The sequence below is a fragment of the Schistocerca nitens genome, chromosome 2 (assembly GCF_023898315.1).
Source record: "Schistocerca nitens isolate TAMUIC-IGC-003100 chromosome 2, iqSchNite1.1, whole genome shotgun sequence".
NCBI lineage: Eukaryota > Metazoa > Arthropoda > Insecta > Orthoptera > Acrididae > Schistocerca > Schistocerca nitens.
In genome coordinates, this window is record NC_064615.1 from 471,062,732 (window position 1) to 471,075,863 (window position 13,132).

The 13,132-nt window shown below is 39.9% G+C and overlaps 1 protein-coding gene across 1 annotated transcript in view; it reads right to left on the reverse strand.

The window, feature by feature from the left end:
• The window catches only part of LOC126236387 (probable aconitate hydratase, mitochondrial), a 131,961-nt gene that overhangs the window by 101,458 nt on the left and 17,371 nt on the right, over nt 1-13,132 (reverse strand). The window contains exons 2-3 of the mRNA XM_049945673.1: nt 7,648-7,808; nt 7,165-7,390 (exon numbers count right to left, since the gene is read on the reverse strand). Of these exons, the coding sequence (XP_049801630.1) occupies nt 7,165-7,390; nt 7,648-7,808 (387 nt within the window). The remainder of the gene's footprint in view (nt 1-7,164; nt 7,391-7,647; nt 7,809-13,132) is intronic.

Genomic DNA, 13,132 nt, shown 5'->3' on the forward strand with positions numbered 1-13,132 from the left:
AATTGTTTGGGAAAATGACAATTTTGTTAGTGGTGGGCATTATAAGACACCCTATGAAACTGTATGAACTAGATTAAAAAAATCAAGTGTGTTATATCTCAATGAGGAACTTGAAATTTTCAGCACAGGTCAGGAGCATGTGGAAGTACCCTGGCTCAAGTTTAAAAGAATAGCCGACCATGTACTGGATAGATATGTACCCAGTAGAACAGTTCATAATAAGAGGGAACCTCCATGGTATACAGTCACTGTAAAGAAACTTCTAAAGAAACAGAGATTATTGCATAATAGATGTAAAACACATTGTGCTGCTATAGTTAGAAAGATGCTGAATGAAACACGTCTGGCTGTCAAGAGAGCTATGTGCGAGCCTCCAATGAGTACCATAGCAGATATTATCACATGAAATTTCACAAAATCCAAAGAAATTCTTGTCATATGTAAAGACCGTTAGTGGCACCAAAGTTAGTGTCCAGTCCCTACCACATGAGATAGGAACTGAAATGAAGGTAGCAAAGCAAAAGGTGAAATGCTTAACTCCATTTTCAAATGTTCCTTCACAAAGGAAAACCTAGGATAATTACCCCAATTTAATCCTCATATCACTGAAAAGATGAATGAAATAAGTATTAGTGTCAGTGGTGTTAAGAAACAGCTGAAATTGTCAAAATTTACAAAGTTCCAGGGCCCGATGGAATCCCTATCGGATACCATACTGAATTTGCAACTTAATTAGCCCCTCTTCTAACTAGATCTCTCAAACAAAAAATTGTGCCCAGTTCTTGGTGGAATGCATGGGTCACAAATGTCTACATGAAGGGTAGTAGAAATGATCCACTAAAGTACAGTCCAATATCCATGACATAGATTTGTTGTAGAATCTTAAAACATATTCTTAGCTCAAACATAATGAGGTATCTTTAACAGAATAACCTCCTCAATGCCAACCAGCATGGATTCCAACAACATCGATCATGTGAAACCCATCTTGCACTTTTATCACATTACATACTGAAAGCTTCGGATCAAGACAGTGAGGTTGATGTAATAGTTCTTGATTTACAAAAAACATTTGACTCAGTTCCACACCTAAGCTTATTGTCAAAAGTATGGTCATATGGGTATCAAGTGAAATTTGTGACTGGATTGAGGACTTTTGGTAGGGACGATCCAGCATGTTATCTTGGATGGAGAGTCATCATCAGAAGTAGAAGTACCTTAGAGTTTGACGCAAGGAAGTGTGTCAGGACCCTTGCTGTTGATGTTGTATACTGATGACCTTTCAGACAATATGAATAGTAACATCAGGATTTTTGCAGATGATGCAAAGTTATCTGTAATGAAGTACCGTCTGAAGGAAGCTGCACAAGCATTCAGTCAGACCTTGATAAGGTTTCGAAGTGCTGCAAAGATTGGTAACCTGCTTTCAACATTCACAAATGTAATATTGTGCATATTGCAAAACGAAGAAAAAGGAGTATCCCATGACTAGCATCAATGAGTCTGTTGGAAACAGCCAACTCACAAATACCTGGGTGTAGCACTTTCTAGAGACATAGAATGGAATGATCACATAGGCTCAGTCATGGTTTATTGATATAATACTGGGGAAATTAAATCAGTTTACAAAGGAGACTGGTTACGAATCACTTTTGTGAACCATCCTAGAATATTACTCAAGTGTGCAAGACCCATACCAAATAGGACTAAGAGGGGATACTGAACTTATACAGAGAAACACACCACAAATGGTCACAGGTTTGTTCAATACATGGACGAATATCACAGAGATACTGAAGGAACTGAACTCACAGATTCTTGAAGACAGATGTAAACTATCTCAAAAAAGTCCGTTAACAGAGTTTCAAAAATCGGCTTTAAATGGTGACTTTAGGAATATACTACAATCCCCTACATATCACTCACACAAGGATAGTGAGGGCAATATTAGAATAATTACTGCAAGCACAGAGGCATCCAAACAATTCTTCTTCCCATGCTCCATATGTGAATGGAACAGGAAGAAACCCTAATAAGACTGGCACAATTGGACGTACCCTTCACCATCCACCTCACAGTGGCTTGTAGAGAATAGCTGTAGATGTAGATGTGAACACACTGCAGAGTGCCTTGAAAAAGCACAGCAAGCAGTGAGAGCAGGGTACATGGGAGGCTGTTCACTGAACAAAACAGGTTGTGACATAATAAATGTACTTTAATAGAACTGCGGTGGTTCTTATCAACAAGTACTAACTGCGGAACATAAGATTATCAATATAGGTTACAGTATGCACTTTTTTTATGGAAGAATAGTAATGTCTGCTGCTAATATCTTAGTTCTAAAAGTGATGAATTCAGTGATGTTTCACCTTCAAAAATCAGATTAGTATTACTGGCAAAATTACAATTTTTTAAGTTAGATTTATCTGGGTTACACATATTTTACCAACACTATTATGTCCCCAGTCACAAAAATTTTATTTTCTTACTACTGTGACGCATTTTGGAGCTACAACTCCATTTTCACCAAACAGTAACAGAACAACACTTATTAGTTTTTAAACAAGGAAACTTCGTCAGCCAGGACGTATGCGAAAAGTCCTACAGATATAAAAGGAATAAGGCACTGAAACTTTATCTGCATTTGACTACATGATATCCACATTCTGGATTGGTGAAAAACTTCCACGTTTGCATTTGCTTTCTCTACGATTTGGCATGTTTGACAGTGCTCATAGTGCCCACCAAATCTTAATTTTCAAATTAAAGATTTTTTTTACAGGTTAAAGTTGTCATTTTCTAGTCATAACTTCACTTATATTTACTCAGTGGGGTTAACAAACATACTACACTGGACAGAACAAGTTACGTATTTTAAAACTATATGTCGTCCAAGTTGAACTACGTCACATTCTGACGTACACCTTGTGCAGTGTAAATGTGTACAGATCTGTAGTTAAGCTGGATGGGACACATAAAATGTCATGCAGCAGGTGAGGAATGGCTTTATTGATCACAAAGTATGCTTGATGTTTTTCAAAATAATTTCCACCTTCATTTCTGAAGATGTAAATAATTCTGAAACGAATTATGCATACTTTGTAAGCAATAAAGTCATTTAACACTGTCTGTTTATACTGGAATTCTTATGATCAACTAATGATTCAAACAGCCAGCACATGCCACAAGTGATAAAGGCAGACACATTAAAATACACGTTCACATCTAGTGAACTAATGACCATAGAATGTCGTAGTTAATCTTAACCATAACTAAGTTACATCTAGAAATTTCTCATCAAAATTTTTTGATGTAACAATAACCTAAAATTGGTCTGCCAAAGAGTGACTTTCTCTCCTTTAAAAAACAGAGTACCCCATTCCTCAATTCAAACATTCTTTTCAATACTTTACCCCTTGAAAGCCATCGAGCATTACTAATAAAAAATAAAAAAAGCAACTTAGTGAAAAAGCCTCAAATTTCTCAAATTTATAGTTTTGCCTTAATAGAGGGGTGTTTGAAAAGTCTGTGTGAAGTCCAAGACACGGCACCACCAGCGCGTATCAAGGTCATGTTTAGTTAGTAGCATCTTTGGAAAGAATGCACACCAAGTTTCACCCATATTGGTCTATTTCTTTGTGTTTGGCATTCGTGTGAGTCAAGGAAGTTGAGTGACTGTCAAAAATGGACAGAAAAGAATTTTGTGTGGTGATCAAACACTGCTTTATAAAAGGCAAACCACCTCAGGAGACTAAAGAAAAGCTCGATAAACATTACAATGTCTCTGGACCTTCGATTAAAACAGTTTATAAGTGGTTTCAAAATTTTCGGAGTGGCCGTATGGGTACAAGTGATGCTGAACATTCTGGATGCCCTGTGGAGGTTACGACTCCAGAAATCATTGATAAAAATCCATGATATGGTGCGTGAGATTGCTAGTGCTGTGGGCATCTCGAATGAATGGGTACGTAATATTTTGCATAAACATTTGGACATGAGAAAGCTACCCGCAAGATGGGTTCCGCGATTGTTCACGCTGGACCAAAAACTGAATCATATGAAGTGTTGCAAGGATAGGACTTTAAGTGCCGTTTTGTCACTGTGGATTGAAACATGGATATATTACTATACTCCCGAGACCAAACAACAATCTAAACAATGGGTTAACAAGGGAGAATCTGCACCAAAACAGGCGAAGACCATTCCTTGGCCAGAAAGGCTGTGGCTACTGTCTTTTGGGATTCGCAAGGGATAACCCTCATCGAGTATCTGGAAAATGGTAAAACTATTACAGGTAAATATTATTCATCATTATTGGACCATATGAAAACAGAGCTGCAAGAAAAACACCGGCAATTGGACCGCAAAAAAGTCCTTTTCCATCACGACAATGCACCGGCACACACCTCAGCAGTTGTGGTCCCAAAATTAATGGAAATAGGATTCCAACTCGTTTCACATCCCCCCCTATTTTCCAGACTTGACTCCCTCGGACTACTATTTGTTCCCCAATTTGAAGAGATGGCTGGTGGGACAAAGATTTTATTCAAACAAGGAGGTGATTGCAGCAACTAATAGCTATTTTGCAGACTTGGACAATTCCTATTATTCGGAAGGGATCAACAAATTAGAACAGCATTGGACAAAGTGTGTAAGTCTAAAGGAGACTATGTTGAAGTAGTTTTTTATTTTTGCACGGACTTTTCGAACGCCCCTGTTTGTATAGCCGTTTGCAGAACTTCATGACGGGGTGGACCATGTTCTTTAGCAGCCAGAGCCTCCTGATGTATCATGCAGTGAGTCCATACAGCATCAGAAGCTACAGCTTTAAGTTTCACTTGCAGTCCACCATGAATTCCAGACATTGAGTGAGCTCCGTCTGTGCATACTCCAATGCGCCTAAGCCATGATATACCGTTTTGATTAAAAGAGTATTGAGCATGTCAAAAAGGCTTTCAGCTGTAGCTATTTTTAGTATCAGCTCACAGAAAAGAAATTCCTCTATCAAACCAACATAAGCAATCAAACGATCATCTTTATGAATGCCAGTTGCTTCGTCCACTTTAAGTGCAAAATAGCTGTTGCACAATTTATCGATTAACTGCTCGAGTAAATCGTCAGAAACATCTAAAACTGTTCTACGCACTGTGTCATTAGAGACGGGAATATTTTTCAACTGTTGAGCATACGAGTCAACGAGCATTGTTGATACTATATCAAATCACTGCTAGTAAATCCAGAGTTTCTGCAACCGTATGTAGTTTCTTGCATTATGCAATTCAATGAGAAATCTGGTAAGAGACTAAAAGGGCCTTAGACGTCACATTCGTCGTTCTAGTGAAAGTTCTTCTGGGTAGATAATAAAACATTTAGTTCCCGACAAAAAAATCCTTTGGGGTTCCCGTTAATTCAGGATGTTTGGTTTCAAGATGTCTCATTAACTTGTTACGTTTCATGCTACCAGCAGCTAAAATCGTTAAACAAACTACACACTGCAGACTTTCTTCACCATTGATCGTAGTTTTTGTGAAGCCTAGCAATAAATAGTTTGCATGATACCTCCTCATTTTCACCTTTGGAGTATCTCCCTCCCCTCTGCCACTTGACGGACCACTGTTGTCTTTATGTTTGTCACTAGTCAGGAACTGCTTCATACTGCAGTCAAGTCTTCCTCACACAGTCTATAATTATAAGACTATAACTATAGTTGTCACTACTGGGATGCGTTGAGATACATGAACCAAACCTTGCACTGCATGGGATAGTTACGGGAACAGTATTGGCACAGGTGACAAAGGGTATTCCGCCGACTATCTAAAGAAGCAACACAACCTAGGAACAAAGCCTACTCAGCTCACATGTGTAGGCTTTGTTCCTAGGTGGCATTGAAGGAAGTCACACAGCTCGACCAATCACTTCAAACAACGCTGGAAATGTGGCTGGGGTTTCATATTGTCATTGACCACACCTGGTGTTAACTCCAAAGTCTGGTGAAATTCAAGCCAGATCAACGGCATGTCATATGTTTGACAGAAGATAAACCTAACTGTCAGTTGCTAAGAACATATTCCCCCCCCCCCCCCAAACATAACACATTCCCCCTTGCACACGATTTGTGCCAAACCCCCCCCCCCCCTTGGGGTCACAACCCACAGTTTGAGAACCACTGCTCTAAAGCTAACTGTTCACTGTAATAAATCATATGCCAAGGCTACCTGCTATGAATTTCTGCAGATTTCTTTCCATAAAAACTGTGAAATACAGCTGAAATCGCCATGGTGGAATGAATGCAGTGATTTCCAAAATCAAAGAATGAAGCAAAGAACAGATTAATTTAATTTAAAAAAAAATGTCTGCCCAAAAAGAGTTTGCATGGTTGAGAAGAAGAAGAAGAAGAAGAAGAAGAAGAAGAAGAAACCTTGAGAATCAAAATGAGTAACTGCTCTCTAAATACTACCATACTTTAAAGCACTGAAAATATGGAAAGGAAATGAATACCAGGAAAATCAAGCATTTAGAAATAGAAGTTTTGAAATGGAGAATAGCAATGGTGCACAAGTTTTATGACAATAACACAGTAAAGAAAATATCAGTATTTTGTAGTGGCTCCTTTTTTACGAAGGACGACTCGGGCATAGGAGTTGTAGAATATCACTTTCAATGCAATTTTTTTTTCCATTTATTGAGAAAATAGCCACCTTTGTAACACTGCCATGAGAGCCAGAGTACGTTTTTCCGCTTTCCCCAAAAATCTTTTAACATCAACTTAGCCACATTGACACCTGGGCTATACATATTTTAAATTCTTACAGAAATATCTGAGATGAAGAGCATAGCTCAATGATGCTGCATAATCAACAATTATTAATAACTTGTTTACTGGCAACTTCATTCTGTCTTAATGAATGCTTCGATCTTTTCTTCACGGAATTAATAACCTCTTTGCTTCCTTAATTTCAAACTCAAGAGTTGGATAGCACTTGGTATGCTATGGTTATACTTTAATGTCTCAGATGACAACATTCTTGGTCGCATTTTAAACTTAACAGTTAATGTGGAAGTTTTTTAAAGCTATTTACCCCAATATATTATGATACAACATTTACATTACATTTTTCAGTTTATTCTATTCTGTCAGACAGTCTTAACACAATACACACGTACCTGAGCTTCAATAAGATGGTCACAGTGTATTGTTGATGGGACAGCAACCTTTGGCAGACCTGATGAGATGAACTGCAGCATTGCCATCTGTGCAGTAGCATCTTGCATTGCGACACGGTCCGGTCTCAGCCTGAGGTAACTTGTGCCACGCACAATATCCTGCTTGTCCGGTTCATCCAAATGAGAATAAAGAACCTTTTCTGATAATGTCAGAGGGCGACCCAGTCTATTGTGAAACCAAAGTACAATGATGCATTATTCATTGTTTTAATACCTTAAGCATCTAAACAGAATACCACCTATATGCACTCACCCTTACTGCAACATTCCTAAGAATTTGCAATTGAAATTATGGATGTGTCATGTGAAAATAAATGAATTTCATGTTAACAGTATACAACACTGCAAATTTCAAACAAAAAAGTCTGCTTTATATTTTCACTTAATATTACAGAAGCCAACAATCAACAGGTGGATACCTACCTCTTTTTAACAATACTAAGGTTCTTCTCAAGTTTTTCGTAGGGTAAGTAACTGTCTTTGTCGAACCTGCTCATGGCGACTTTCCGAGCCGCAGCAGCAAGTGGCGAAACATGAAAGCATCGCCGTTGAATTTCTTGTGCAGCAACCAGCCATGGTGTTCCCTACATTGCAAATGTAGCAATTGGTAACAAACACTAAAACTGCTCATGTGACAAAAAGGTATTTCACACCACAAGCACAAATGCATAATATTTGTGCAAATAAGGTTCAAACTAATGTTCTAAACTACTTGCTACTAAAATAGTTTCAGTAATTAGAATTGTTTGTCACAAACTTTTTTCTAGTAAAAAAGCATATGGCATCAAGGGATTTTGAAGTTTAAGCACAAACTGATTTGGCATAGTTGAAACAATGCACTGTTTCTGTGTAAAAGGCACGAGGAGGACAGTGAGAATTAGAGGAAAAGAAAATGTTCATAATAAAGATTATTCAGAATGCTGCTTATAAGAGCCTCAAACAAACCAAACAGTTTATGATTCCACATTCCTGGTGCAATAAATATTAACATAGGTCTAACTTTCTATTTTGGAACTAAAGCACTGCAGTAGAAATTGAGGTTTTCTAGTCATTTAAAATGAATGGCAGGGTGAGACTTTCCAGGGAGGGCCCACAAAAGAAACCTTTACCTCCAAATGTATGACTCAGTCTGATCTAAATATGAAAATAATTCTTCACAAGATGCAAATGTCAAACTAAATTACACATACAGATATTACATTGGAAAGAAAAGAGCAGCTATGAGATACAGGATGCTTAATGATGTATTGCTGAAGAGAAGAGTCTGGTGATAAAAGGCTTGATCAAGGTCCGCGTCACTTTCATTTTTGACCAGACATAACGTCTGAGAAAAACAACAACAACAACAACAACAACAACAATATACATTAGTAACTTCCTGGCAGATTAAATATATTAAATCTATGTGCCAGATTGAGACTAACTTGGGACCTTTGCCTTCTTGGGCAAATGTTTTGGTAGCTCAACCCATAGAGCACTTGCCCGTGAAAGGCAGAGGACCTGAGTTCGAGTCTCAGTATGGTAACAGTTCCAATCTGTCAGGAAGTTTCATATCAGCACCAGCACAGCTGCAGAGTAAAAGTTTTATTCAAATATATATAAGTGATACCTACTTTTATGCGAAGAATTTGCAGGCTATATTCTGAAGCGAACTATTACCTGAATCTTTTATTTTAAGTAAAAAAGAAAATTAAATACTCATCAAGCTCAAGGTTACTATTAACACTACAGTACTTTATTCTACATTGGAAGTTGTGTGTCAAAGGAATGTCAACCTCGGATACAGCTTGTCATCTCAAAGAATAAGCACTGAACTTTGGATACTTTTAACACATGCAAGGAATCTACTCTTGAGCATGAAATAAATGTTCAGACAGGTATCTGAACACCCTAATCTTTGTGCACGAACATACTACCTGCAGTTTCCCAAGTACGGTATGGAGCAAATTTAAAGGGTTTATCCTCACTAAAACTCAACCTCATTCATTCAGTATGGGATTATGATAGCAATTTGAATGGAAACACTCCAAAATATAAACTCAACAAAATCGACATCCTGCAGCACCGTGCTATTAGACTTGTTTTGGCAATATGAAATCCACTCTGACAAACGTACTACTGATGGAAGCCAAAGAAATGCCACTGAAAATTTGTATATTTATTAACTCAGGAAATTATATTTTGCAGGGCACTTTTGTCACTGTTCCCCCTTCAGAGATATCAGCTGTCCAACAAAACAAGCAGTACCAGGGATACGCTGCGCAGCAAAGAAATAACTCGATTAGCCTGCAGTTGCAGTCACACTAAATACACCACTCCACTCATATTGAGTTATGTGACACCTCTGATGTTAAGACTTTAGTGTTAAACTCCTCACTACAAACCATCCATACCACGTCAACCAAGGCGTTCCTTCACTTCTATCTCTGAAGACCGAAATATCATTCAGCAAACCTTAGAGTACCCGGTAAGCATCTCGATATACATTTGCAGATGTAAGTCGAGTGAAGCAACAGGATTTGCATACTTGTACCCCACTATGAAAACACCCTCCTCCCTCAAAATGAGCAGCTTTACAGTTGAAGTTCTGGGAGTAAGAAGCACTCAGATATACAATGCATAACATCAGTGATATTTCACTAACAGATTTGCAGAATCACCTCAAAAAACTAGATTGTCAATCCTGGAACTTGAAAACAATCTATTACCTCTTTGATGTAAAGAAACTATCCAGTGATCAAATGATCCAAAATATACAATTTCTCTGGGTGACAGGGCATTGTGGTGCAAGACAGCTAATTGTTAACCAATTAGTAAAGAGTGGCACCACAAAAGAAATACCTTTCATTGTATGTCTACCTTATACAACAATCAAAGTTTAAACATCTCCATATTGCGAATATCCCCCCCCTCAGAAATAGCAGATCAAGACAAGCTTCTGTTCGGCTGTTCCCACTATGTGAGTCACCAGGCAACTATCAAACCAGGAATCCCCCACCCACAAGCATTACAAATCTTACCTGACAGACAAAAATTTATGTCCTCATCACAATACATTTTATGTAACCATCACTGCCAAATGTATATGTTGGCGAGCGGAGGAGGAATGTTGGACGTGGATGGAAACAGTCAGGATGCACCATATTAAAACTTTGCCATGATCTTCAAGTGTTTTAATATTCCCAGCTACAGTGCCGTGTTCCTCTCTGTCTGCATCACAGGGTCCTGCAATGCCGAAGACGCCACTTCGCTGTCTGTAAAAGAGCTTGGTGCGGGATGGCTACCTCTGCAATCCGTGCAATGTACTGCAGCATGCCGGCCGTGTACAGCCGCAGGCATTTTGACGTCAGGATGTGCCGGCAGCCAACTCAGAGGCCTTCGCCCCCTTTGCCTCAGTGCTGCTCGCTGGAGAGCCGCAGGGTTGCCCGCAGCGTGCTTCTTTGCCGTCGTGGTTAAGATTGTGGCGACAAGCACCTGCGATCCGACAACCAAATCAGCAGCCCTCACCTTGGGATGCCTCCGGCATGGGTTGGGAGCCAACAAGACTGCCCCCAGTAGCGAGCTGTTGAGTGGCCTGCAACTGGCTGGCTACGGACCCTGATGGACTGGAATGCTGGTGCCCCATCTGCTGCAGTATGTAGCCGGTCATGTGACACGCCCTGCTGTCACAGGAGAGCTGCCACACTTTAATCCCCTTCGTTAGAAAACCGGCACCTACTTATACGCGGATGTGTGCCTCTGTTTTGCTAACGTGCCGCTCTGAGTCATGTACTCCTAACACCTAGGCAGGCGAGTGGGCCCCTTCTGCCTGTAACTTGCGCTATGCAAACTGCTGCGTTTACTCTTTTCAGTGGTTCTACGGCCCTGTGGCCTCCATTCTACTTCGCAACCACTGTTAAGTTTAACTTACTGTCAACAGGCCCGCACTTGGCTGTAACTTGTGCAGTCAGAAGTATTGCACGGAATCTAACTTCTTCCTATCTTAAACGGTGGTGCCGCTACAGTATTCCCCCCTTCGGAAAGACCTGGTCCCCGGGTCGACATCTAACTACTCTTAAACTTGTTTGGGTCAGCACATACTTATGACATAGTTACTACTACTATTAGAAAACTTGGATGTGGTCTACTCCTCTTAAAACACATGACAAAAAAAAAAAAAAAAAAAAAAAAAAAAAAAAAAATCCTTACTGGATGACCACTCCACTTAATGCTCGATCAACCCCTTACCTGCCCGTCTTATGCCCTTGGTATCCAATCCACTGGGACTTGGACTACCATCAGTTCCCTCTTGGGATTGGTTCTCTGCCTGACCAGAATGAAAAACAACACACAACAAAGTTAAGGTCGCGATGGCACTTGGCACAGAGGTGCTCAAAACGATCGTTACTTGTCATTGCCTTTCCCTATATTGAGTGACATGTTGCACAATCTGTTCGGCTGAGACATGCCCATCTTGCTCTGAAATGAACTGGTTTATGGATATCAACAGACCTGATTCCAGAGTTGGATTTAACAAGGTCCGATTCTGCCTTGGCAAAAACTCTAAAGTTGCTTCTGGCCAGTACAGCTGTGGCTGTGTAACATTCAGTTGCGCGATTCCTGAAATTGACACTGGCAGACGGGAGGTTGATCCTATTATGTTACAAGCAGTTCCATTGATTAAAATTCCGCTATCCTTGAGCTCCATATGTTTCACTTCGGCAAATACTCCCTGCTCAAAACAACTTGCTATTACCATCAAATTTTCGTAGGTGAAGAAGATCCAATGCATCCCTATCCATTGCAAGCTCAATTTTGGCTCCACGATGCCCCTTAGATAGTCTAGTTCTTTCCTCCTGGCCTGCTGTCCCCAGCAGGCTCACAATACTCAAAAACACATACAACATATGAAATACAATGGCTAATTAATCTACACAAGCCCAATGATACATAACAAGAAAACAAAAAACTACAAATACTCTACTACTTTCTGGATCGCAAAGCATACGGTACATCATGCTATACTCTATCTTCCTGATTTCCCCTGCGCATAACACCTCTCTCTCTCTCTCTCTCTCTCTCTCTCTCTCTCTCTCTCTCTCTCTCTCCCCCCCCCCCCCCCCCTGTGACTTGCCTGGAATCACATCCGGACAACCCTTAAATGGCCGCAACCGCCCAATGTGTACTATCATTGTTCTAGTTGGTAGCTGAAGGTTAACATTAACGGGGGATGTGGTTTCAACTACTTGGTATGGCCTTTGATACCTTGCGACAAACTACTTCGTTTTCGCTTTTGGCATATAGGGGCTGGATAGCATTACCCATTGCCCTACTCTATACTGCGGTAAACTTCTTTTCCACTTCACGGCATCTTCCTGCCTTTCCAAAGCCTTTGTATTCATCTTTTGTACCCGTTTCCAAACATCCTGAATTGTCCTCGTGAATTGACATACAGATTCACCAGTCCTTCCTTTCTGTAGGTTCATTAAATCAAATGGCGACAGCATTTTTCACCCATACACTACCTCAAACGGAGACAAACCAGCATTGGTATGGACTTTTGCATTGTATGCGCATACAATACGCTTCAAATACTCGCCCCACTGACGGTGATGAGAATCCTCATAAAAACGCAGCATCTGCCCAATTGTTCTGTGTACCCATTCTGTCCTTCCGTTTGCCTGTGGATGCAAAGTGCTTGTCCACAACTTCTTTACATTCAACAATTCACACAGTTCCTTCATTAAATATGACATGAAGTTGGTCCCTTGGTCAGAAATTATTGTCTCTGGTACACCAAACTTCAAAATCCAGTTGTTTACTAACACTTGCGCGACCATTGCTGCCTGTTGATTCGGAATAACCACCATCTCCACATATGTCGAAAAATGGTCTATTATTGCCAGAACGAATCTGTTCCCTAATGGTG